Source organism: Sceloporus occidentalis, unplaced genomic scaffold (assembly GCF_023333645.1).
Source record: "Sceloporus occidentalis isolate IW3139 unplaced genomic scaffold, rSceOcc1.0.p SCAF_254, whole genome shotgun sequence".
NCBI classification, from domain to species: domain Eukaryota; kingdom Metazoa; phylum Chordata; class Lepidosauria; order Squamata; family Phrynosomatidae; genus Sceloporus; species Sceloporus occidentalis.
The window spans coordinates 837,198-864,470 of NW_028317234.1; the positions used below are offsets into that span (position 1 = coordinate 837,198).

At 38.6% G+C, this 27,273-nt stretch overlaps 1 protein-coding gene across 1 annotated transcript in view; it reads left to right on the forward strand.

Moving 5' to 3' along the window:
* The window catches only part of LOC149275966 (laminin subunit alpha-2-like), a 411,836-nt gene that overhangs the window by 294,804 nt on the left and 89,759 nt on the right, over positions 1 to 27,273 (forward strand). Inside the window, 6 exon segments of the mRNA XM_089504075.1 lie at positions 1,649 to 1,760; positions 10,647 to 10,809; positions 11,224 to 11,434; positions 23,777 to 23,893; positions 25,843 to 26,006; positions 26,795 to 26,933. Of these exon segments, the coding sequence (XP_089360201.1) occupies positions 1,649 to 1,760; positions 10,647 to 10,809; positions 11,224 to 11,434; positions 23,777 to 23,893; positions 25,843 to 26,006; positions 26,795 to 26,933 (906 nt within the window).

Consider the following 27,273-nt stretch of genomic DNA (forward strand, 5'->3'; position numbering starts at 1 on the left):
AATCTAATAGGAAGTTATTTTAAAGATCCAATGCTTGTTAGTAATGCTTAATAACTTTTTTCCCTGTTACTTGTGCTTACCTAGGACAGTTAAAACTCAGGACTATCAATAGTGAAGCATGCTTTTTACCAGGCTCAGGCCTGTTTCACATGTTCTATGTGTTGTGAAATATACAGTTTGTTAAAATTCAGTATATTAATTTCAAGTGAATACATATTGTATGGAAACAATACAGCTTAATTTAGGTTTTGGCATTAGTAGAATGCATACCTCCCAACATTTCAAAATGTGAAAGAGGGACATTTTTTTTTTTTAATCTCGTGGAACTCACCAATACGCATACACTTTAAAATGTCGTGCTTATTAAAAATAACCAACACATTCAATTGAATTCCCATAAGGCTCAGCCAGACATACTACTTCCATGATGCTGGCTGAGCGTCATGGAAAGTGCAGCAACAGTAAAGCTGCAGATGCTATTTGTGAACTAAAATTCCTATGATTCTCAGCCAGGTGTCCACCATAATGCTGGCTGAGCATCATTGGAAGAGTAATCCACAGCAGCAGAGATTTTTTTTTATTAAAAAAAGGCTAATGTTAGCCTCCCTCCCAGGACCCTTTACACTGCCTTTATACACACCTGCCCATTAACACACATATACACATACACTGCCTTTATACACACACATATGCACGTACACTGCCCTTACACACAAACATATACAGATACACTGCCCTTACACACACACATATACACGTACACTGCCCTTAAAGAAAAATATAGACATGTACACTGCCCTTATACACACACTGCCCTTTGATTTTGGAATCAAAACATTTTTAGATTAAAAAGTTCCATTTTATTTCTTTATTAATTCATGTAAATGTGTGCCTGAAGTCAGCGGAGGATGTTACTTCCCCATTTCAGCTAGGTGATGCTGAAAAGCACTTTTGCACACATACATTGTAAAGAATGGCAAAGAATGATGTGGTCCAAGCCTGAACTGGCCATCTGGGAATTTGGTAGATGCACAGTGGTTGATGGTGGTGCACACTTACCTTCACTGTCCCAGTCTGGTCTTTCACCGTGCGGCTACCAGCTGGATACACATGGCAGCAAACTGTGAGAGTGTAACTGTATGTTATTTTTGGCATTTATTGGACACTAGCCTTACATTTCCTAGGTATATTTCAATCATCAGTCTGGCCTTGATCTGGGCCCAAAAGGGAACTCTCCTTTTCAATGAAGGATACTTGGATGGTAGGGCTAAAGCCCTAGGAGGGAGAAAGCTTTTAGACAGACATAGATATATTTCAATCAATAAACAAACTTAATTCCCTCCATTTCCACTTTCAAAAATGTATTTGCTCCATTTAGTTTGGTATAATCTTTTAGTAATTTCCTGGTGATCTAGTTCATTGTTTTACACATTTATCTGAAGTTACTAAGAAGGAAACTTTTCATATTTAATTAATGGGGAAATAATGTAATTTCTTGGTAAACCTAGACTTCATATTTAACTTTCGTTTTGCATGATCTATAATAATGTACTGAAATTCCTCGGACTCCGAAATAAAGAATGTTATTTGAAGAACATCTGAAATTAACCTAATAATTAACTGACTCCTTTCTGGATCTGATTGACAGGCTGCAAAAGTGACAGCAGATGGGGAGCAGACTGGGAAGGATGCCGAAAGGACACATAACAGGGCAAAGCAACTGGAGCTTTTCGTCAAGGCCATTACTCAGGCAACAAAGGGTAAAAAAACATTTAAGTTCTAGTAGTAAAACCTTTCCAGCACTAAGTAGGTTAATAGACCCCAATAACTACTGGTCTACAAATTGTTATTATATGGATAGTGAACAAAAAAGCCTGTTATTAAAGTGTGGTTTTGTGTTTAAGAATGTTTAGAGGTAATAAGAAAAAAAATCATGAACATTTGCAGTTTTGAATGCTAGTAATTGATTGAAAAGGTAATGTATCTGAGTCTCAGGTTCTGAAGTATGCATCATAAAGTTCCCCAGAAATACTTTATTATTCAGATTGTCATTCACAATAGGCTTGGAACTCAGAACTGAAGTGCTCTCATTATGACTGAACGTTCTTCCATGACAGGCAGGATTACTGCTACAGTTAGAGAAAGAGCTATCTCTTTAGAGCTTGGAGAGCTATGGTCCCTTCGTAACTCAAAGAATAGCAAAACAGAATTGAGATTTGTATTGTGTTTGTGTATAAAAAAAAGAGTCAAAAAATATCAGGTGTATTAGGAGTCATGATTACTGATATGGAACATTTGACCGTGTTATTTACAAGCTATTTCATGGAGCTGCATTTCCACCAGTTACTCTTACCATAGTAACATAGTTCATAAGGTTGAAAAAAGACCAAAGTCCATCAAGTTCAACCTATATACATATTGTGTCCCTACTGTGTTGATCCAGAGGAAGGCAAAAAAACCCTTATGAAGCAGATGCCAATTGCCCCATACCAGGGGGAAAATTCCTTCCCGACTCCAAATATGGCAATCAGAATAAATCCCTGGATCAACGTTCTGTCCCTATTAATCTAATATCCATAACTTGTAATATTATTGCTTTCAAGAAACACGTCCAGGCTCCTTTTGAACTCTTTTATTGAGTTTACCATTACCACTTCCTCTGGCAGAGAGTTCCATAATCTCACCGCTCTTACTGTAAAGAACCCCCGTCTATGCTGGTGTAGAAACCTTCTTTCCTCCAACCGTAGAGGATGTCCCCTTGTTATAGATACAGTCCTGGGTATAAATAGGTCCTGGGAGTGATCTCTGTACTGTCCCCTTATATATTTATACATAGTTATTAAATCCCCCCTAAGCCGTCTTTTTTCCAAACTAAATAACCCTAATTCTGATAATCTTTCTGGGTACTGTAGTCCTCCCATTCCCCTTATTACTCTGGTTGCCCGTCTTTGAACCCTCTCCAGCTCCACTATATCTTTCTTGTACACTGGTGCCCAGTACTGTACACAGTATTCCATGTGTGGTCTGACTAGTGACTTGTACAGTGGTAGAATTATTTCCTTGTTGTGGGCATCTATGCCCCTTTTGATGCACCCCATGATTTTATTTGCCTTAGCAGCAGCTGCCTGACACTGGTCGCTACAGGTAAATTTACTGTTAACTAAAACTCCTAAGTCCTTTTCCATGTCAGTCGTCCCCAGTGTTTTCCCATTTAATACATATTCCCAGCCTGGATTTTTCTTCCCCATGTGCATAACCTTACATTTATCTGTGTTGAACCTCATCTGCCACATCCCAGCCCAAGCCTCCAACCTATGCAGATCCATTTGTAATCGTGCACTGTCCTCTATTGTGTTAACCACGTTACAGAGCTTAGTATCGTCTGCAAAGATTGATACTTTACTATACAATCCCTCTACAAGGTCATTAATAAATATATTAAAAAGAATAGGACCCAAAACTGACCCCTGTGGTACCCCACTAGCAACAGTAACCCACTCAGAGTATGTACCATTAGTAACCACCCTCTGTTTCCTATCACTGAGCCAGTTACTTACCCACACACACACATTCTCCCCCAGCCCAAGCATTCTCATTTTATGTACCAGCCTTTTATGTGGCACCGTATCAAATGCTTTGGAAAAATCAAGATATACGACATCCAGCGATTCACCCCGATCCAGTCTTGAGCTCACCTCCTCATAAAAGCTGATCAGGTTAGTTTGACAGGACCGATCCCTTGTAAACCCATGCTGATATGGAGTCATACACTTATTTTCATTGAGATACTCCAAAATAGCATCTCTTAGGAAACCCTCAAACAGTTTACACACAACAGAAGTTAAACTAACAGGTCTATAATTCCCCGGGTCACTTTTTGAATATTGGCACAACATTTGCTATGCGCCAGTCCTGGGGAACAGACCCTGTCACTATAGAGTCCTTGAATATTAGAAATAGGGGTCTGTCTATTACATTACTTAACTCCCTTAGAACGCGGGGGTGAATGCCATCTGGACCTGGTGATTTGTCTATTTTGATTTTTTTTAGGCGGCACTGCACTTCTTCCTGGGTTAGACAGGCGACATGTACTGGGGCAGTTATCTCATCCTGCTGTATATTACCTGGCATTTCATTTTCCTCTGTGAATACAGCAGAGAAGAATATATTTAATAGATTAGCTTTTTCCTGATCCCCGTCTATAACTTCTCCCTCATTACTTTTTAAGGGGCCAACGCTTTCATTTTTAACCTTTTTACTATTTATATAGTTAAAGAACATTTTGGGGTTTGTCTTACTCTCTTTGGCAATGAGTCTTTCTGTCTCCACTTTTGCTGCTTTTATCTGATTTTTACATATTTTATTTTTTTCCCGATAGCTTTTTAGTGCTTCCTCACTGCCTTCCTGTTTTAGTAGCTTAAATGCCTTTTTTTTGCCATTTATTACCCCCTTTACATTTTTATTTATCCACATTGGTTTTCTCTTGTTCCTGACTCTTTTATTCCCATACGGTATGTACCTTTCACAGTGAGAATTTAAGATATCCTTAAAAATCTCCCATTGAGTGTCTGTACTCTTGTTTTTGAGGACATTTTCCCAGTTTACAGTGTTAAGGGCTTCTCTTAGTTGATCAAACTTTTCCTTCCTATAGTTCATGGTTCTTGTGGCTCCTCTAAGAGTTCCCTTATTGAAGGACAAGTTATAATGTATCATATTGTGATCACTATTTCCTAGATGCCCCCTGACCTGCACATTAGTTACTCTGTCAGGTCTGTTGGTTAATATTAAGTCCAGTAGGGCGCCCCCTCTGGTCGGGTCCTGTACCATTTGGGACAGATAATTATCCTTACTTATAGTCAGAAACCGGTTTCCTTTATGAGATTCACAGGTCTCTGTTTCCCAGTTTATGTCGGGATAGTTAAAGTCCCCCATAATAACCACCTCATTGTGATTTGCTGCCTTGTTTATTTGCTTTAATAATTGATCTTCTGCTGCTTCCATTATATTTGGTGGCTTATAGCAAACCCCGATCAGTATTTTATTATTTTTCTTTCCATATATTTCTACCCATAATGACTCCACATTATCATTTCCCTCACATATATTCTCCCGCAGTGTGGCCTTTAGGCTGGACTTTACATAAAGGCAAACTCCTCCCCCTTTTTGTTTTTTTCGATCCTTCCTGAATAGACTATAACCCTGTATGTTAACCGCCCAGTCATAGCTATCATCCAACCATGTCTCTGTTATACCCACTATGTCATAGTTTTCTTCAGACATTATTAACTCCAGTTCGTCAGTTTTATTGGTCAGACTTCTGGCATTAGTAAGCATACAATTTAGAGGTGTATGGTTTTTTTCCCTATGAAGCCTATCCCTATTGACTATTCTAACCCCTCCCTCCGCTCCACCCCCAGGTACATTTATAAGCCCCAGCTTTCTATCTACACTATCTTCCCCTTCTATATTGTAGTTTCCCTCCCCCCCTTTACCTAGTTTAAACACTCCTCCACCCTTCTGGCCATCTTCTCCCCGAGCACAGCTGCACCCTCCCCATTGAGGTGCAGCCCGTCCCTACCGTAGAGCCTGTATCCGACAGAGAAGTCGGCCCAGTTCTCCATGAACCCAAACCCCTCCTTCCTACACCAGCTTCTGAGCCACTTGTTTAGCTCCCTAATCTCCCGCTGCCTCTCTGGTGTGGCACGTGGTACAGGTAATATTTCAGAAAATACTACCTTGGAGTAAGAGTATGTGCATATTTTTTGTCTCTGCTTTTTTCATCGAAATATTTTTTAAACTCTGCCTTCAAATGCAACATTGTCTGAGAGCTTTAGGCAGTTTTAAGCTCAAATAGTCATTTCTATCCTTTAACCGTATTAAAGGATTTGGTTTCCAATAAGAGATCAAAGAAAAGTAGCATAGCTTTATGAATTAAGTCAAGGACAAAGAAAGTGTATCGTAATGCTTCCAACTGATAAGGTCTTAACAGTGTATTATTTATCAAACATGATATGAAGAGATACACTTAAAACGTATATCTTGTAAATTTATACTGGTAGCAAATAGTTTGGAAACCAAACATGATGTAAATATCTGAATTAATTTGGAATTGGGGTGATCACTCTCCCATTTTTCTTTCTGTATCCTCAATGTGGAAAAAATATAAAAAAAGTGTTAAAAAAAAGAAGATCTCCTGTCAAAACCTGATCTTGCTTATTGCGATCCAGCCCTGACATTAAAATGTTTCACTTTTAAAAATCAACAAAGTGGTCAAATCACAATAGGTCACATTGTTACTTAAGTTGGGTCCCGTCAGTTATAAGTGGTAACATAGTAACATAGTTCATAAGGTTGAAAAAAGACCAAAGTCCATCAAGTTCAACCTATATACATATTGTGTCCCTACTGTGTTGATCCAGAGGAAGGCAAAAAAACCCTTATGAAGCAGATGCCAATTGCCCCATACCAGGGGGAAAATTCCTTCCCGACTCCAAATATGGCAATCAGAATAAATCCCTGGATCAACGTTCTGTCCCTATTAATCTAATATCCATAACTTGTAATATTATTGCTTTCAAGAAACACGTCCAGGCTCCTTTTGAACTCTTTTATTGAGTTTACCATTACCACTTCTTCTGGCAGAGAGTTCCATAATCTCACCGCTCTTACTGTAAAGAACCCCCGTCTGTGCTGGTGTAGAAACCTTCTTTCCTCCAACCGTAGAGGATGTCCCCTTGTTATAGATACAGTCCTGGGTATAAATAGGTCCTGGGAGTGATCTCTGTACTGTCCCCTTATATATTTATACATAGTTATTAAATCCCCCCTAAACCGTCTTTTTTCCAAACTAAATAACCCTAATTCTGATAATCTTTCTGGGTACTGTAATCCTCCCATTCCCCTTATTACTCTGGTTGCCCGTCTTTGAACCCTCTCCAGCTCCACCATATCTTTCTTGTACACTGGTGCCCAGTACTGTACACAGTATTCCATGTGTGGTCTGACTAGTGACTTGTACAGTGGTAGAATTATTTCCTTGTCGTGGGCATCTATGCCCCTTTTGATGCACCCCATGATTTTATTTGCCTTAGCAGCAGCTGCCTGACACTGGTCGCTACAGGTAAATTTACTGTTAACTAAAACTCCTAAGTCCTTTTCCATGTCAGTCGTCCCCAGTGTTTTCCCATTTAATACATATTCCCAGCCTGGATTTTTCTTCCCCATGTGCATAACCTTACATTTATCTGTGTTGAACCTCATCTGCCACATCCCAGCCCAAGCCTCCAACCTATGCAGATCCATTTGTAATCGTGCACTGTCCTCTATTGTGTTAACCACGTTACAGAGCTTAGTATCGTCTGCAAAGATTGATACTTTACTATACAATCCCTCTACAAGGTCATTAATAAATATATTAAAAAGAATAGGACCCAAAACTGACCCCTGTGGTACCCCACTAGCAACAGTAACCCACTCAGAGTATGTACCATTAATAACCACCCTCTGTTTCCTATCACTGAGCCAGTTACTTACCCACATACACACATTCTCCCCCAGCCCAAGCATTCTCATTTTATGTACCAGCCTTTTATGTGGCACCGTATCCAATGCTTTGGAAAAATCAAGATATACGACATCCAGCGATTCACCCCGATCCAGTCTTGAGTTCACCTCCTCATAAAAGCTGATCAGGTTAGTTTGACAGGACCGATCCCTTGTAAACCCATGCTGATATGGAGTCATACACTTATTTTCATTGAGATACTCCAAAATATCATCTCTTAGGAAACCCTCAAACAGTTTACACACAACAGAAGTTAAACTAACAGGCCTATAATTCCCCGGGTCACTTTTTGTCCCCTTTTTGAATATTGGCACAACATTTGCTATGCGCCAGTCCTGGGGAACAGACCCTGTCACTATAGAGTCCTTGAATATTAGAAATAGGGGTCTGTCTATTACATTACTTAACTCCCTTAGAACGCGGGGGTGAATGCCATCTGGACCTGGTGATTTGTCTATTTGGATTTTTTTTAGGCGGCACTGCACGTCTTCCTGGGTTAGACAGGCGACATGTACTGGGGCAGTTATCTCATCCTGCTGTTTATTACCTGGCATTTCATTTTCCTCTGTGAATACAGCAGAGAAGAATATATTTAATAGATTAGCTTTTTCCTGATCCCCGTCTATAACTTCTCCCTCATTACTTTTTAAGGGGCCAACGCTTTCATTTTTAACCTTTTTACTATTTATATAGTTAAAGAACATTTTGGGGTTTGTCTTACTCTCTTTGGCAATGAGTCTTTGCTGCTTTTATCTGATTTTTACATATTTTATTTTTTTCCCGATAGCTTTTTAGTGCTTCCTCACTGCCTTCCTGTTTTAGTAGCTTAAATGCCTTTTTTTGCCATTTATTACCCCCTTTACATTTTTATTTATCCACATTTGTTTTCTCTTGTTCCTGACTCTTTTATTCCCATACGGTATGTACCTTTTGCAGTGAGAATTTAAGATATCCTTAAAAATCTCCCATTGAGTGTCTGTACTCTTGTTTTTGAGGACATTTTCCCAATTTACAGTGTTAAGGGCTTCTCTTAGTTGATCAAACTTTGCCTTCCTAAAGTTCATAGTTCTTGTGGCTCCTCTAAGAGTTCCCTTATTGAAGGACGTGGTATGATGGATGTGTCTAGCAATATGGATGGTGTAGTAGATAGGGATGTAGGAACATACGGTGCAACTGTGACTGGGCCCAAAGCCACAGATGGTATGTTATTTACAAGACCTCATTCACCCAGGAAAAGCAGCTTCTAACTTTAACAACACAGGCTCTCCCTGTTCTGTCAAAGTAGATTAATTTAACTTGATTCCCATATCAAGAATGTGACCCAAGACAAATATCATTTAAGTAGACACCTGGGTATAGGTAAACAATGATGTGAGCCCATGTATAAAGAGGCAAAATACATCACACCTACAAAAGCCAGCATGTAGCTTTAATGCCTCTGTGTAACTTTACCTTTATGATGATTTGTTAAATTCAAATGAGATTGAAAAATCTGGTCCAGCAAAGGGTACCTAATGGCAGAATGGCATGGATTGCTAGAGAGAGCACTACGTTTATAGTGGTGCCAATGGAGCACCCTTTCGGGGCATACTTTATAAAAGAGAATATTAATTCAAACCTTTCAGCTGGCTGCCTCTTCTTCACACACTTAAATATTTAGCCCTCTAGAGATATATGTAGAGGTTGCTCCAATTTCAGCGAAAACTGATCAACTGAAAACTATTTAAATATCAACTTTGGAAATGTGAGCTTCAAGTGCAATACTTACAGATTGGTTACTCAAATTTCATTCTTTATTATTAAGCTGGATTGATCACCAAAAATATACTTTGGATGGTTGTTATCCCCCAAGAAATGGTTAGATTCAAGATATTTAATACTTGGCAGGTTGTAACTCCTAATATACAGCCATATACTTTACTATAAAAAAAAATCCTTGCAAAGTAGCCTATCAAACATTTCCAACTATTAATTCGTAAAGTAAGCCTCGATCGCTAAATTGTTGGTAAATGTGCCAAGCTATTGCCTTATATTTACATATTTTACTTTATTACCCTTATCTGGCTTAATCTCTGATCTTTTACAGTGTGTGCCTAAAACTAAACAAATATATGTCCTTCATATAGGTTGGCTAATTATATTATTCATTGCTTTTTATAGTGTTTGGGAGATGATATCTTGTGTGATTTAAGGAAAGCACTTTTGCTTAATAGTATAATTTCAATGCAAGATGTGCTAGAGAGCTATTTTAAAAGGGAAACTGTTCAGAACTTTAAATAATCTCTAGCTCCAGAGGATCACTGATTCCTTGCTTGAAACACTGTAGAGTACATGAGGCAATACGATTTCAGGGCTGGAAAGTTTTAGAGTCAATTTTTTTTATCTCAGTTGTGATAGTGCTTCTTATGCTGTGCAATTCTCTAGTAGATAGGACCCCATATGCAAACTAGACTATGTGATATCAAGATAAAAGAGGTTATGCAAACTCCACTCTCTACTTTGATCTCCATCATCACAATACAAGATGCGCTACTTATGAAAGACCACGTTGGTGATTAGAGGTGGCTATTATAATATAGTAGATATTGTATTTTGTGCAGCTATGCCATTGACTGCTAAGTATGCATTACAGCAGTTTTTCATTATGACAGCTAGCAAATGCCCAGTAGCCAACTGGGCTAGTTCACAGAGTTACACAGAAGCATTTTGTAGTGTGTGTATTCAGAAATCCCAAGCTTGTGATGAAATGTCCAAAATGTTTTTTTTCCACCCTTGCCCTGAACTTTCTTATTCTGACTTTAACTGACTGGGGAAGAATGTAAATTAGAGCAGGCACTAGTTACTTTTCAGCTCTCTATATTATCTGGTCAGGTAAGTGAAAAGGGAGAAAAGAAAACTTTGTTTATTTCAGAAAATTCTGTGCTGTGAAAAATAGCAATGTTCTTTTTTCAGTATGTTTTTGTTCCAAGTTACTTATATTTCATAACTGCAATTCTATTATTCCTGTAGAATTATTGCATCGATCATGTCTTCATTTATTTATGAATTAATTTGCTCTACTGGTTTTTTTTTGTCTCTACAGACATATATGACAAAGCAGTAAAGTTGAATGAAACTCTAGGCATCCAGAATAAAACACAAGATAAAAGTTTGCACGAGCTGCAAAAGGATGTTGAAAAGATGATAAAAGAAATGAGGAGGAGGGCATTTGACAAACAGGAAGACCTAGCTGAAGATGAACTCATGTGAGTAAACTCAAGCCAAATATGTAAATTACTTTTGGTCAAAGTGTTTGTACTACAGCACTTGGTGTTTTATATATGGAACAATAGTTTTTTTTATTGCATATAGCCAGAACTAGACCTGTACCTACTCAAAGTATACATTGTTCACAAAGAAATCATGGTTGCACAAGTACTTTGCCTCATTCATCTTCTCAGGATCTCGTCTTCTGTTTCCTTGAATTGTTTCCTCAAATGATTCCCTCACTCAATACAGCAGAGGCAAAGATAGGTATTTGTGTTCTACTAGGTCATCAATAATGCAGATAGTGGTAAAAACCAGTTTGTGGGAGCTATAATCTTTCTTATCTTCTATATCACAATATTACTCTTTGCCTCACAAGTTACAGGTATTGCATTGTACCTTTCCAATTACAGAGCTGCAACTGGTCTCCTAAACAAAGTGAAAAAACATTTTCACGATCCTTCTAACAAAACCAAAGAATTATCTTTTGATGTAAGAGACAAGTTAGGCCAGTTTCAAGACAAGCTGGATGATGTGTGGGAACTGCTTGGAGAAGCTCGAAGAAAAATTAAAGAGGCGGACCATTTATCTGCTGTTAACCAACGCAACATGACAGATTTGGAGGTAATTCATGCTTTTATAGGATAACTTTGCTACCATTTTTAAAAGGGTTTCATATATCCTTACCTACCTGGGCTGGACTGGCCATAGGTCACATAATGTGCACCTCTGTCATATAATTTACTTTAATTAGACACTAGGTGTTTCAAGTGGGGACTGTTTAAGCAGAAAAAACTGATTACATATATTTATTCACAGAATTACTTTTCATATTAGACCAATCATACTAGACATTAGAAATAGAAGCTTACTTGTATAGTTATTCAAATTTAAGTCATGGATTTTGTTTCATGTGCTATTGTAAAAAGTAATAGATGACATTTTTACATGTCTACACCTAATTTCTACCTGATGATTTAGTATACACAAATACAAGTCAGCATACTAATTACACACAATCGGCAGTGGTTAATAGCTGTCACAAATGTTCTTCCTTGACTGCCTCCTCTCAATTTATTTTAATTGCAATCTATCATTATACTCTACATTAATAAATGTTTAAGCAAGGGACAGGGGAAGACTATCTTAAATGAAGATAAATGTTTCAAAGCCTTTTTTTTACAGTGCAAGGTTTGTGACGATTGCTTTTAAACAATCGCAAACATTTTTATGTTTAAAAATAACACTATAAATAATAATTATACTTAACAGTGTAGCTTTCCCATGACCTCTTGGATGAAAAACATATTGTTTAACATAAAAAGTTGTGAAACTCAGCACCAAAAGATGCACAACAGCAGCTACAAAGATCAGTGTGCAATTCCCCACAACATATTAAAGATAAACACAAAAAAATATTAATTTGCGCTTCGTGTGACAAATAGTTTAAAAAATATTATCACCTGAAAGGTTGTTTGGTGATCCTCATACCGTCTTTAGTAATTCATAACATGTGAAAAATATCAGTAACAAGTCAGAGTATACAGTGTAACAAATAAATACAATCTTATCTGTATAATACTGCACTCAAAAGTTGAGTAGATTTGAAGGCTCATCAAAATGCTCCCAAATTTGTGGAATGATCAGCAGCTTTAGATAAGGAGATGCAGACAATTTAAAAGTGTGAAAAGTAAACAAACTTTAAAAAAAATGTAGTCCTACAAGTTGTACATTTTGTATTAAAACAATAGTTAGTCACCTCTTGAATGCGGCTCCCTCAAAGTGGAGATGGTGAATAGGTTTCTCCGTATGTTTATGCAAGTTGTTCTTTGGTACTCTGAATTGCTAACGGGAACATCCTTCCGGTGGTATATAAAAACGTCTTTGATGCCTTCTGTTCACAATGGTGTGCAGATACATATAAGGGAAAAAACAAAAATGCAATATAGTGTAGAGTGTATGGTCAGTATTATATAAAGGTGAAGTATTGCACTCACAAGTGAAATAGATGATTCAGACCCATCAAAGTGGAGTACATTTCGCCGACTTTGCTTCCTCAGAAGAAGTGTGATCCTGGAAGGATCAATTTGGACGATTTTATATTCTACAATCGGTGGACTTTCTACATACACGCCTATATATGCACTTTTCAGTGAATGGACTAAATGTGAGTGCATTTTTACCGGTAAACTCGGTTTTTGCCTAAAGATATTGCACCATTTCAGTTTGTTTTTTTAGATTCAACACGAAGATTATTAAAGATATCACTGTACTCCACTTTTGGGTCTGAATCATCTATTTCACTTGTGAGTGCAATACTTCACCTTTATATAATAATGACCATACACTCTACACTATATTGCATTTTTGTTTTTTCCCTTATATGTATCTGCGCCCCATATAATTTTTTGGTTGGTCTATATTTCTACACCCTGAGGAAGAGTGTCTTTTTTGGGCAGCTGCAGTCTTATCAGGGAAGTATTATTTATATTCAATTATTTTCACTTCAGCACATGAGCACGTGATTTTAGGTTTTCACGTTTTCTGTTCACAATGGTGTCAGATTTGATCTCAGCGGATTTATATTTTATCCCAGCAAGCGTATAACAATTTATCTATCTACTCTCAACACAGTGGTTGCAACAATTATGCATATGAAGAAAATAAACTGAGCGACTATACAATATAGCGATGTATAAAACTCACTGAAAAGGTATAGATTTGTTTTGATTAACTTTCATACAATTATCAAATAAATTTAAATTTTTAATCCAGTTTGTTTATAATGAAGTGTTCCAACATTGTTCAATTGATGCATAGAGTCTAATAATTGTATTTATTGCTAAATTAATCCACATGGTGCTTTCTTGGTGTGATCAATTGTTATCTTGTGATTCATTTTTAAATCACTATGTTGATACTAAATAGATACATTGTTATACGCAGGCTGGGATACAATGTAACTCTTTTAATCTGTGTCTGCTGAGATCAAATCTGACGCCATTGAGAATTATTACGTTATTTTAGATTATTTATAAAAGATACCGTATTGGCCCGAATATAGGCCGCACTTTTTCCCCCCACTTTAAGTCTTTAAAGTGGGGGTGCGGCCTATATTCGGGGTCTAGCGCCCGACGCCCGGGACATGCAGTCCCGGGCGCCGGGCAGGCAACGGGGTTAGGATACAGATCCCCCGCAGCGGTGCAGGGGACCTGTATCCTGCTCTCTGATACGCTCAGACAGCCTCCCTTGCCGGGACTTTCCACGGGGGGAGTACCGGCACGAGAGGTTGTCTAAGCGCATCGCGCAGATGATGCATCACGCGATGCATCTTACCTCTGCCCCCAAGACTTACCAGAGCAGACTCCCGGGTGTCTTGCGGGGGCGGGCGTTAGACATCTACGCAATACGCGTATACAACTTCCGGTGCCGGCACTTCCGCTGAGTGTCGGCACCGGGAGTTGTATACGCGTATTGCATAGATGTCCCCCTCCGGCCCCACAAGACACCTGGGAGTCTGCTCTGGTAAGTCGGGAGGGGGGACAGAGTGGCAGCATATCTCGGGGGGGAGGACAGAGTGGCAGCATATCTCGGGAGGGCAGAGTGGCAGCATATTTCGGGGGGGACGACAGAGTGGCAGCATATCTCGGGGGGGAGGACAGAGTGGCAGCATATCTCGGGGGGGAGGACAGAGTGGCAGCATATCTCAGGGGGGGAGGACAGAGTGGCAGCATATCTCGGGGGGGGGCAGAGTGGCAGCATATCTCAGGGGGGGACAGAGTGGCAGCATATCTCGGGGGGGAGGACAGAGTGGCAGCATATCTCGGGGGGGGACAGAGTGGCAGCATATCTCGGGGGGAGGACAGAGTGGAAGCATATCTCGAGGGGGGGGCAGAGTGGAAGCATATCTCGGGGGTGGGGGGGACAGAGTGGCAGCATATCCATTAAAAAAACTTTTTCTGTAAAAAAGCACCAAACTTTTAGGGTGCGGCCTATATTCGGGTGCGGCCTATATCCGAGCCAATACGGTACATATTCAATTATGATCTGGCTTGCATTAGTCCCAATCAGCACTGATACATGTTTGGTACTGTATTACCACAATTTGAATATTTGAATATTTAGTTAACTTTCCTTGATCTTTGTTACAACTTTGTATTTCATATTCATACTTCAAGAAACCAACCACCAAATCATTATATAACAATATGGTGTCCAGTACGAATGAATTTGTTAGCAGGTGCATGAAGGATATGGAATGATCTTTAATTAGCTTTTCTAACGAATAATATATAGATCATAGGAAAAGATGCAATCAAAAAAATAACTGCAGACTTCAAGGATGGCAAAATTGCTTTCAGATAAATTATTAGGTGGAATTGTATTTATAGTAATGGTTTATTATTACCTGTATGTCATGTAAAACATCTGATTGATACTGCATCTGATAAAGGAACACTATTGTTGCCACAAATATAGTCATTCATGGAATACAACGGTCAAGTAGTTTACATAGATATTTATTTTAAGAGATTCATTTCTATGATCTATTTCCAACATTGCTGTAATCATTCTAAAAGAGTCAATTGACTGTCATGGCTTTTAACTAGCGATAAGTGTATGATGCCTCTTTGATGACCATCAAAGGAGGAGCAGTTGGGTGCAAGATGATTAACTTCCTCCCTGGTACCTGTAATGTTAAAGCCACATGTTATGCAAATTACAATTATATGGCCGTAGGTTTTTAATATTTTTTCTAGTAAATGCATATTTTGGGGGCACCTTGACTTTTTCTGCACACGAAGATTAACTGCCTCAGAATTACTGACTATAGAATATTAAAGAACCATTTCGTTTATAATTTATTTAAATCTGAGAAAGGTATTTTCTTTAATATATCCAGATGGAACTGAACAGGAATGAATAAGGTGTGATTAGATGACTTAATGTCTAGTATTGAAGGTTATTCAAATCCACATTATATCCTCCTGGAATAATGAATGCCCCTACATCTTAAGATTGCAATTTGATGGAAATTCTTCATATACCATAGTGTATCAGCTTTTTGCACTTGAATCTATTATTGTTCAGGAATGATTATTTTATGTAAAAAAAAAAAAAAAGTTTTTTTCATTTTGCAAGGAGTTCTGTGTTAGTTGATGTGTAATGGAGAAAAAAAGAATAACAAATACACAGGTCAACCTTTTCCCTCTCTTTAGAGCAGTGGCGACTCTAGAAACAATATATAGGGGGGCACACAAGATACCACAGAAAAAAACATATATATATATATATATATATATATATATATTGTGGTAAAGTGTATGGGAGAGTGGTTGATGGGATATATGTCTCACCTGGTTACCTCAGCCAGGCCTGGTAGCAAACCCAGGTGCTCTCAGGTGAGGCTTCCTAAGCTCGTTACTGGGGAGGAGGCCTTAAAAGAAAGGGCTGTTAGGTTTTCAGAGGGAGGGAGACACTGAATGAAGGAGCAGCTACAGCCAGCGCTGCAGCCCACCAGGTATGAAGCTTTACCCCATACAAAACTGGTAACTTTGCTTTGCGTCAGACCTTAGGCTGCTAGAGAGGTATCCTGCTGTTTAGTTAGAGCCGGACAGGCTTATAGTTTGTTTTGTTTACAAGGTGCTCTGTGATTACAACATCTAAATAAACACGCTTTTACGTTGGAAACCTGTGTGAAACTGTCATTGCCGCCCCATGCGTGAACTGTCCCCTACAATATATATATATATATATATATATATATATATATATATATAGACTGTAAGCTCGTTTGAGCAGGGCCCTCCTCACCTGTTGTCTCTGTTAGTCAATTTGTTATGTTATATACTACTTGTTATGTCCTGTTTACCCATTGTACAGCTCTACGGAATTTGATGGCGCTATATAAAACAATAAATAATAATAATTATATATACCGTATTTGCTCGATTATAAGACGACCCCCCAAAATCTGAATATTAATTTAGGAAAAAAAGAAAAAGCCTGAATATAAGACGACCCTATAGGAAAAAAGTTTTACCAGTAAATGTTAATTCATGTAAACTATTACATTTTTTTTATAAAAGCTATGATTGAGAAAAAATTTTTTTTGTTTTTATTTCCTTGTATTTTCCAACCTGCCCCCCAGTTACGCACATCTGCCCCCAGGCTTGCCACTCCAATATGGCACTGTGGCCCATGATATGCCTTTTAACCCTCTATATGCCACTGTGCCCCATGATATGCCTTTTAACTCCCTATGTGCCACTCTGCCTCCAGAAATGCCTTATACCCCTATATGCCACTCTGGCATTTAGGGGGTTAAAAGGCATATTATGGGGCAGAGTGGCATTTAGGGAGGTATAAGGCATTTCAGGAGGCAGAGTGGCATTCAGGGGGTTAAAAGGCATTTCATAGAGCACTCTGCCTCCAGAAATGCCCTATGCCCCCATTTAACACTCCCCCCCACACACACACACACACTTACCGGTGCTTCCAATTTCCTGCTGTATACCGGGGCAGCAGTCTTCCTTCTGTCTCCCCCCCATTTAATACTCCCCCCCCCACCCCACACACACTTACCGGTGCTTCCAATTTCCTGCTGTATACCGGGGCAGCAGTCTTCCTTCTGTCTCCCCCTCATTTAACCCTCCCCCCCCACCCCACGCACACTTACCGGTGCTTCCAATTTCCTGCTGTATACCGGGGCAGCAGTCTTCCTTCTGTCTCCCCCCCATTTAATACTCCCCCCCCCCCCACCCCACACACACTTACCGGTGCTTCCAATTTCCTGCTGTATACCGGGGCAGCAGTCTTCCTTCTGTCTCCCCCTCATTTAACCCTCCCCCCCACCCCACGCACACTTACCGGTGCTTCCAATTTCCTGCTGTATACCGGGGCAGCAGTCTTCCTTCTGTCCCCCCCCCCCCCATTTAACACTCCCCCACCCCACACACACTTACCGGTGCTTCCAATTTCCTGCTGTATACCGGGGCAACGTCAACCCGCTGCCCCGGTATACAGCAGGAAATTGGAAGCACCGGTAAGTAAACCCATGCTGATATGGAGTCATACACTTATTTTCATTGAGATACTCCAAAATAGCATCTCTTAGGAAACCCTCAAACAGTTTACACACAACAGAAGTTAAACTAACAGGCCTATAATTCCCCGGGTCACTTTTTGTCCCCTTTTTGAATATTGGCACAACATTTGCTATGCGCCAGTCCTGGGGAACAGACCCTGTCACTATAGAGTCCTTGAATATTAGAAATAGGGGTCTGTCTATTACATTACTTAACTCCCTTAGAACGCGGGGGTGAATGCCATCTGGACCTGGTGATTTGTCTATTTGGATTTTTTTTAGGCGGCACTGCACTTCTTCCTGGGTTAGACAGGCGACATGTACTGGGGCAGTTATCTCATCCTGCTGTATATTACCTGGCATTTCATTTTCCTCTGTGAATACAGCAGAGAAGAATATATTTAATAGATTAGCTTTTTCCTGATCCCCGTCTATAACTTCTCCCTCATTACTTTTTAAGGGGCCAACGCTTTCATTTTTAACCTTTTTACTATTTATATAGTTAAAGAACATTTTGGGGTTTGTCTTACTCTCTTTGGCAATGAGTCTTTCTGTCTCCACTTTTGCTGCTTTTATCTGATTTTTACGTATTTTATTTTTTTCCCGATAGCTTTTTAGTGCTTCCTCACTGCCTTCCTGTTTTAGTAGCTTAAATGCCTTTTTTTGCCATTTATTACCCCCTTTACATTTTTATTTATCCACATTGGTTTTCTCTTGTTCCTGACTCTTTTATTCCCATACGGTATGTACCTTTCACAGTGAGAATTTAAGATATCCTTAAAAATCTCCCATTGAGTGTCTGTACTCTTGTTTTTGAGGACATTTTCCCAATTTACAGTGTTAAGGGCTTCTCTTAGTTGATCAAACTTTGCCTTCCTAAAGTTCATAGTTCTTGTGGCTCCTCTAAGAGTTCCCTTATTGAAGGACAAGTTATAATGTATCATATTGTGATCACTATTTCCTAGATGCCCCCTGACCTGCACATTAGTTACTCTGTCAGGTCTGTTGGTTAATATTAAGTCCAGTAGGGCGCCCCCTCTGGTCGGGTCCTGTACCATTTGGGACAGATAATTATCCTTACTTATAGTCAGAAACCGGTTTCCTTTATGAGATTCACAGGTCTCTGTTTCCCAGTTTATGTCGGGATAGTTAAAGTCCCCCATAATAACCACCTCATTGTGATTTGCTGCCTTGTTTATTTGCTTTAATAATTGATCTTCTGCTGCTTCCATTATATTTGGTGGCTTATAGCAAACCCCGATCAGTATTTTATTATTTTTCTTTCCATATATTTCTACCCATAATAACTCCACATTATCATTTCCCTCACATATATTCTCCCGCAGTGTGGCCTTTAGGCTGGATACGAGACAGGACACCCCGCTGCCGGGGATACAGGTTACATCAGACTGACACACATAAATACAGGAACTAGCCTAGGACTGAATGATAACTATTGGAGATTCCGTCACATTTTATGGCCATAGTATGCTTAGCCCACCACTACGCCAAAGTACTCCAATGACGGTGGGTCCTAACACTAATCCCTGCTGACAGTGGTACGAAACAAACCAAACATGAGATCCAAACACATAACAATAAGAGACATACCTGTAGACTGCAGACTGAGACAAACAGAACACACAAGTGGGGCACACCTTATAAAGGAAACGGAGCTGAAGCAAAGAGCAGAACTAAAAGCAAGGAATTGAAGATCAGAACAGAGCATATGGAAATCCAGGAATGGATTAAAGCAAAAACAGATAAACTGAAGCAAGACAGATATGCAGCTCTGCAGCCTGGGTAGAGTGTGACAACTATTAGTCCCTGCTGCCGGATTGCCCAGGACAGTCCCACAATGGGACTTTAAGTCCCAGGCAGCCTCAACGGGTAGAAGGTGATAAGGGGGTACATAGTGAGAAAGAGGGTAGTAAGAATATTGAAATAAGTAAAGTGAATGAGTGAGTATGAATTAATGTGTGGATGCATTGTTTGAATGGGTGAGAATATGAATTAATTTGTGAGTTAATGGTTTGAATGAGTGAGAGCATGAGTTAATATGTGGATGAATTGTCTGAATGAGGGAGAGCATGAGTTAATATGTGGGTGAATTGTCTGAATGAGGGAGAGCATGAGTTGTCTGAATGAGGGAGAGCATCAGTTAATATGTGGATGAATCGTCTGAATGAGGGAGAGCATGAGTTAATATGTGGATGAAATGTCTGAATGAGGGAGAGCATGAGTTAATGTGTGGATGAATTGTCTGAGAGCGAGCATGAGTTAATGTGTTTGTGTGTATCATAGATGTATAATTGTGGAAGATGGCACTAGCAGGATGTTTGAGCCTTGGGGACCAAGATGGCACAGGCCAGGCTGTTTGGGGACAAAGTTGACTTGTGCTGGGCTATTTGGGGACAAAGATGGCAAATCTTATGTGTGTTATCTGGGTGCTGGCCAGGTTCTATGTGGGCATAGTGGACGCCAGAGCATCTTTGCCCTTCCACAATTATACATCTGATACACACAAACACCTTTACAGTCACTCACTAATTCACACTTTCATTCAGACAATTCATCCACACATTATCCCTCATTCAGACATATTAACTCATGCTCTCCCTCATTCAGACAAAAAATAATCAACATATTAACTCATGCTCTCCCTCATTCAGACAATTTACCCACATATTAACCTCCGCTTCTGCCCGGCACTTCCGCCGGGGCTTCTATGACTGAGCACCGGAAGGTCATGCAGGGGCTCCGTCACAGAACCCCCAGCGGAAGTGCCGGCATCAGCGGAGGATGTCTGTGCCCATTGCACAGACGTTCACTGGCTGCCGGAGAGGAGGATCCAGGTTCTCTGCAGCACTGCGGGGGATCCGGATCTTAGTCTTACTGTATAGTCAGAACTATTGCATTTGCGCTGAAAAAAACTTGTATTATATTTGAGCAAATACATTATATATATATATATAATTAGGTGTACAAATGTGTGTGTGTGTGTGTGTATGTACTGTGTCTGTATATATGTGTAAATATTTGGTGTCAGAGTGGCTGTGTGTGTGCATGTACAGTTGTGCTCAAAAGTTTTCATGCCTTGGCAGTAATTGTCAAATGTTGGCATTGATTTTGAAAATATGACTAATCATACAAAAAAAATTATTTCATTTAAGGCTAGTGATTATATGAAGCCATTTATTATGACATAGTTGTCAAAAGTTTACATACCCTTGAATGTTTTGTCTTGTTACACAAGGTGACACACACAGGTTAAAATGGCAATTTAAGGTTAATTTCCCACACCTGTGGCTTTTTAAATTGCAATTAGTGGCTGTCCATAAATGGTAAATTAGTTTGTTAGCCTTCACGTGGATGTACTGAGCCATGAGGAGCAGAAAAGAACCTGCGCAACAAGGTAATGAAAAAGGTAGAAAAGGATATAAAAAGATATCCAAAGCCTTGAAAAATGCCAGTAAGTACTGTTTAATCACTTATTAAAAAGTGGACATTTTTGGGATCTGTTGATATCAAGGTCAGGTGGACCAAGAAAGATTTCAGCCACAACTGCCAGAAGAGTTGTTTGGGATACAAAGAAAAACCCACAGGTAACCTCTGGAGAAAAACAGGCTGCTCTGGGAAAAAGATAGTGTGGCTGTTTCAAGAAGCACAATATGACGATACATGAACAAAAATGAGCTGCATGGTCAAGTTGCCAGAAAGAAGCCTTTACTGCACCAATGCCAAAAAAGCCTGGTTACAATATGCCCGACAACACCTTGACACAGCTTCTGTCACACTGTAATTTGGAATGACGAGACCAAAATAGAGCTTTATGGTCACAACCGCTATAGGCTTTGTTGGAGTGGGGTCAACAAAGCCTATAGCGAAAAGAATACCATCCCCACTGTGGAGCGTGGTGCTCACTGATGTTTTGGGTGTGTGTGAGCTCTAAAGGCACAGAGAATCTTGTGAAAATTGATGGCAAGATGAATGCAGCATGGTATCAGAAAATACTGGCAGACATTTTACATTCTTCTGCACGAAAGCTGCGCATGGGATGCTCTTGGACTCACCAGCACAACAATGACCCTAAGGCCAGGTTAACCCTCCAGTGGTTACAACAGAAAAAGATGATGGTTCTGGAAGCAAGAATTTGGGGCCTCATAGACAACTATTACAAAAGACTGTCATTGATGCTAAAGGGGGCAATACACAGTATTAAGAACTAAGGGTATGCAGACTTTTGAACAGGGGTCATTTCATTTTTTTCTTTGCCATGTTTTATTTTATGATTGTGCCATTCTGTTATAACCTACAGTTGAATATGAATCCCAAGAAATAAAATAAATGTGTTTTGTCTGTTTACTCATGTTTTCTTTAAAAATTGTACATACTGTATATTACCAATTCTCCAAGGGTATGCAAACCTTTGATCACAACTGTATGAAGGTATGTGTAAGTGTAGAGCTGTCCCTAACCATCATTCATACAAACATATTTCTCCCCTCATCTTCCTCATCCTCTGCCTCTGAGGTTGTGAGTCTACGGTCCCATAAGTGCAGTGAGAGTTTGAATAGTAGGTCTGTGGTTCAATTTGCACAACTTTTTTGCGGCACCAGCTGCATTGGAGGCTGCAGCCACATGTATTATTTGAAGGGTGGCCATCAGGGGAAGCAGTCTACCGGGACATTTCCCGGGATCCCAGTAGGCCGGTAAGGCCCTGTGCAACACTAACTGAAATTCAGCTGACCTGGTTCATTTTCTTATGGACAACCAGAGCTTTCTAATTTCACATTCTGTTTTTGTATTCCATTGTGGCTTGTGAGTGCATATCTACTATTTCTTATTAGTTATGGAAATGTAGTTGTTGAAAAAAGAGTCTTACTACATTACTTTTACTTAATGTATAATTAAAACATTTCTTAACAAATGTGTCAATTTCCATATCTTTGTAGGTATAGAGAATTTAATATAATTAATTCTCCATGCAAGAGACAATTAACTCTCTTGACAAACTGATAGCAAAGGCAAACAACCCAATAATTTGGAAACATTTTAATGAACCAGATCTCAATAGAATTCCTGAATACAATGATAATGATACGTACCTGCATTTAATCTTTATGCACACATTTTAATGCTGACTGATCTAAGAAATAAAATGACATCAAAAAGGGTGTTGAATCCTGGGTTTTTATTCATCACGCACAAGTTATTCCAGTGTTTTTGCTTTTACTGGACTTGAGGAGTAGTGAGTTAAACTCGGTGACTATGGGGAAGAATTATTTAAAGTGTTTTTGAACCTTACCTTCTTCAAGCAGACCTGCGGGAGGCTCTTTTAGTCATGGCTGCTTATGCATCTTTCCCAGATCTCAATATCAATAAATACATATGAGGTGCACTAAAAAGGAAATAAAGCAATATAATATGTTAAAGAGATTTATATATACAGTATAATCACAGTTGTAAAATATACTTCAACCATTCTAATATTCCTTCCTTATTAGCTCTTTATTCCTTCCTTATTAGCACATGTAAACAAAAACAAAAAAGAAAAATACTGACGAGAAAAAAGCAAAACCAAGAAGATACATAACCAAAATAACTGCTTGTAGATGGCCAAGATATCATGTCCAAAACATCATTAAGCTATCTATAAACATATCTAACGATAAGCTCCAATGTACCTTAGCTGGAAGATGATCCAACACAAAATTTCTCTATAAATAAAATGTAATCTTCTTGTTTCAAAGAATTAACTTATACTTTGACCTCATAATACATTTTTGCAGTTATTTATATTTTTTTTATTTTATTATGGATTTTTATTTTATATTTATTTAATTATGAATTTTCATTTTACATTGTCCTTTTTTAAGGAAAGGAAGCAACATCTTGAAAAGGTTAAGAAAGAAACAGAGAATATTCTTAAAGAAGGTGAAGACATCATGACAGAAGTCAATAACCTGGCTCAAAATATTAATGAAGCTGAAAATGTGAGTGGAGGCTCTTGCAAATTCTATATTTATCTATCTAATATTAGTTGGCAATTGTTAGTTTTCCTAATTTCATCAGCATCCACAAGAGAATATTTATAAATGACCTGGCAGTAGGCATTGAAAGTCATGTTTCTGTGTTTGCAGATGACACTAAACTAGGTAAAGTTATACAGGGCGAGCAGGATATTACTGTGCTGCAGAGGGATCTAGATAGACTGGGGGACTGGGCACACAAATGGCAGATGAAATTCAATGTAGATAAATGTAAAGTTATGTACTTCGGGGTAGCGAATGCACAAGCAACCTAGACCCTAAATGGTAGTGAATTAGGGGTAACGACAAATGAGAAGGATTTGGGAATTGTTATAGACAACAAACTAGGCAACAATGTGCAATGTCAGTCTGCGGTTGCTAAGGCCAGTAAGGTATTGATGTGTATAAAAGGGGGAATCAAGTCGCGGGATAAAGATATAATTTTGCCTCTGTATAAATCAATGGTAAGGCCGCACCTTGAATATGCTGTGCAATTTTGGGCACCTATTCTAAAGAAGGATATCATAGCACTAGAAAGGGTGCAGAGGCGGGCTACAAAATTAATAAAAGGAATGGAGCACTATAGTTATGAAGAAAGGTTAACTAATTTAAATCTGTTTAGTTTAGAAAAACGTCGCCTCAGATATAACATTATATAAATATATTCGGGGCCAATACAAACCATTGTGTGGAAATCTGTTCATAAACAGGACTATGCATTCAGATTGGAAGAAAGGAGATTTAGACTAAAGCAGAGGAAAGGGTTTTTTACAGTAAGGACAATAAGGATGTGGAATTCTCTGCCTGCAGAGGTAGTTTTATCGGAGTCTGTACAGCCGTTTAAACTGCAACTGGATGGATACCTGGAAAAACAGAATATTCAGGGATATAATCTTTAATTATGGGGAAACAGCTTATTGATCCAAGGAGAAATCTGACTGCCATTTTGGGGTCAAGAAGGAATTTTTTTCCCTGGTTAGTGCAAAATTGGAAAGAGCGAAACCGGGTTTTTTTTTTGCCTTCTTTTGGATCAACAGCAACAAATTAACAGATATAGGAAAGGCTGAACTTGATGGACGCATGTCTTTTTTCAGCCTATGTAACTATGTAATTATGATATATATTCCTTGCATTGAAAATAATCAATCATGAAAAGATTGATGTAAGTACATCAAAAAGATTTAGCTAATTTATTATTTTATGAGCAATACTTGGTTAAGTAATTCCAACACATTGTAGTAAACAGGTGCCTTATTTTTTTAAATGTGTGCCTAAGGCTGTTAGTTGAGTGTAAGAGTCACATTTCAAATGCTCTGAATTTAGAATTTTGCTCAACAGTTGGCTTAATTTTACTTTTATTTTCCTTAAATTTTCAGACACTGTAATCCATCTACTTGGATACATAGTTTTTTCTATTGCTGAAAACACACATTTTTTCAGTGGTCATGTTTAGCTGTAATTTTCTTCTCTCTCGTTTAGTGCACAAGTTATATATTGTTTTTTAGAGGAAGGGGGGGATTTCTTCAGATACCATTTGTTGATTGTATCATCTAATTTACTATAAACAAAAATAATAAAACATTGATCTGTGGTGATCTGGATACTGCACCTCTTACCCGAGTGACTGTCTTGTACAGCGGGTAATTACTTTCAAGGGATCCATGTATAAAGTGGATATAGAAGCAAAAGGTGATCATTGTTAACCTTATTTGCATGTGCCTACCCAGAATCCCATGTGGTTCGCCAGCACCATGAGATTTCTGAGGGAAAAAAACAAGCCTTCTGCCTTGTCTGGTGTCTGTAGATGAGTGTTCAACTATGCTCCTTATACTCAGTTTTCTTGAGAATATGTTTTATATATTTTCTTGGAAAATCTCTTTGTGCATGGAAATTTCTAATTTTATGTGTCATAGGATTTGACTGACATGGACAAGGAGCTGTTACCTCTAGCAGAAAAACTAAATGAAAAAACAAAGAATTTAACAGATGAAATAGAAATAAGAGATCTCCCAGATCTAGTCTTGAGGGCAGAAAACCATGCAGAACAGCTAAAGGAGTCTTCAGCAATACTAGATGGGTATGTATATACTTCCTTCTAGATATTCCACACAGAAGTCTTAGAGCAATTCATATGTGGAGAAATAGATCTTTCAAACATTTCAATCTAAGACTCTTACACACTGTGCACATTTCAAGGAAACTGTCATTTGTATAAGCATGCATATATTTCTGGCTAATCAGTACCTGCTTCTGTTTTAGAGCGTGGTCTATAATCCAGTAGTATGTAAAGTAGTATTCCGATTCTTATTATGAGCTTAGTTCTATATGAATATTTTGTGGCTGTTTAAGATCAACTTTTTACATTTTAACATTACCTTATAAACAAATGCATTCCGGTCCAGTGATTGCTTTCAATAAAATAGTGCAGACATATGCAGAGCTGAATTAAAATTTGTAGTGCCACCTGCTTTTTCCCATGATGAGTGCCACTCAAATATATTCGATCCCAAACAGTAGAAAGCAGCATGCAGCCTAATCCTCATGGAAATGCTGAAAGTAGACGAGACATATGCATTCACTAGAGTGTGTGACTCACAGCTGGCAATCTTTGCAGTAAAGATGCATTGAAGGTTTGCTGTGCCCTTCATACTCATGGTTTTCTTTCTTTTGTTGTGAAAAACAGTAAAGAAAACTGACTAGAATGTAAGGGTAAGGAATTTTCTAAGGCTTCAGTGTTCTCGATATGACACGGCAAACAAAATGGATTTTTAAAAAATAACTTTTGAAAACTATACAATGTCAAAAAAGATAACATTTTAGAACTTAGATAAGAAAGTAACAATCTCTTTTGTGTGTGTTTTGCAGAATCCTCGCTGAAGCTAAAAACCTCTCATTGAACGCCACTGTGGCTTTTAAAGCTTACAGCAATATCAAAGATTTAATTGACAATGCTGAAGATACAGCCAGAGAGGCAAAAGCCAGAGCCAAAGAAGCTGTAGATCTGGTAAGGATAGGCAGCACAAGGCATATTAAAATTTAATTATAATTCACACATTGGGAAATTACTGTTTAGGAATATCTGTTGTTTTTTGAAAATTTGCCAGAAATGAAGTAAATGTGATACTGGATTTAGTAAATTTGCAAAATGACAAAAATATTTGTTAAAATATATATGGGTAAAAACAAACCAGGAGAGAAAATAAACACATTTGGTATCTGTATATAAAATCTTAAAAGAAATTATGAGCCCCACATATAGCTACATTTTTAGTACACACATTTATCTAATTTTATTAGTAATAAACCTTGTTGCTGTGTCTCAAATCAGTGTGGTGACTTGATGA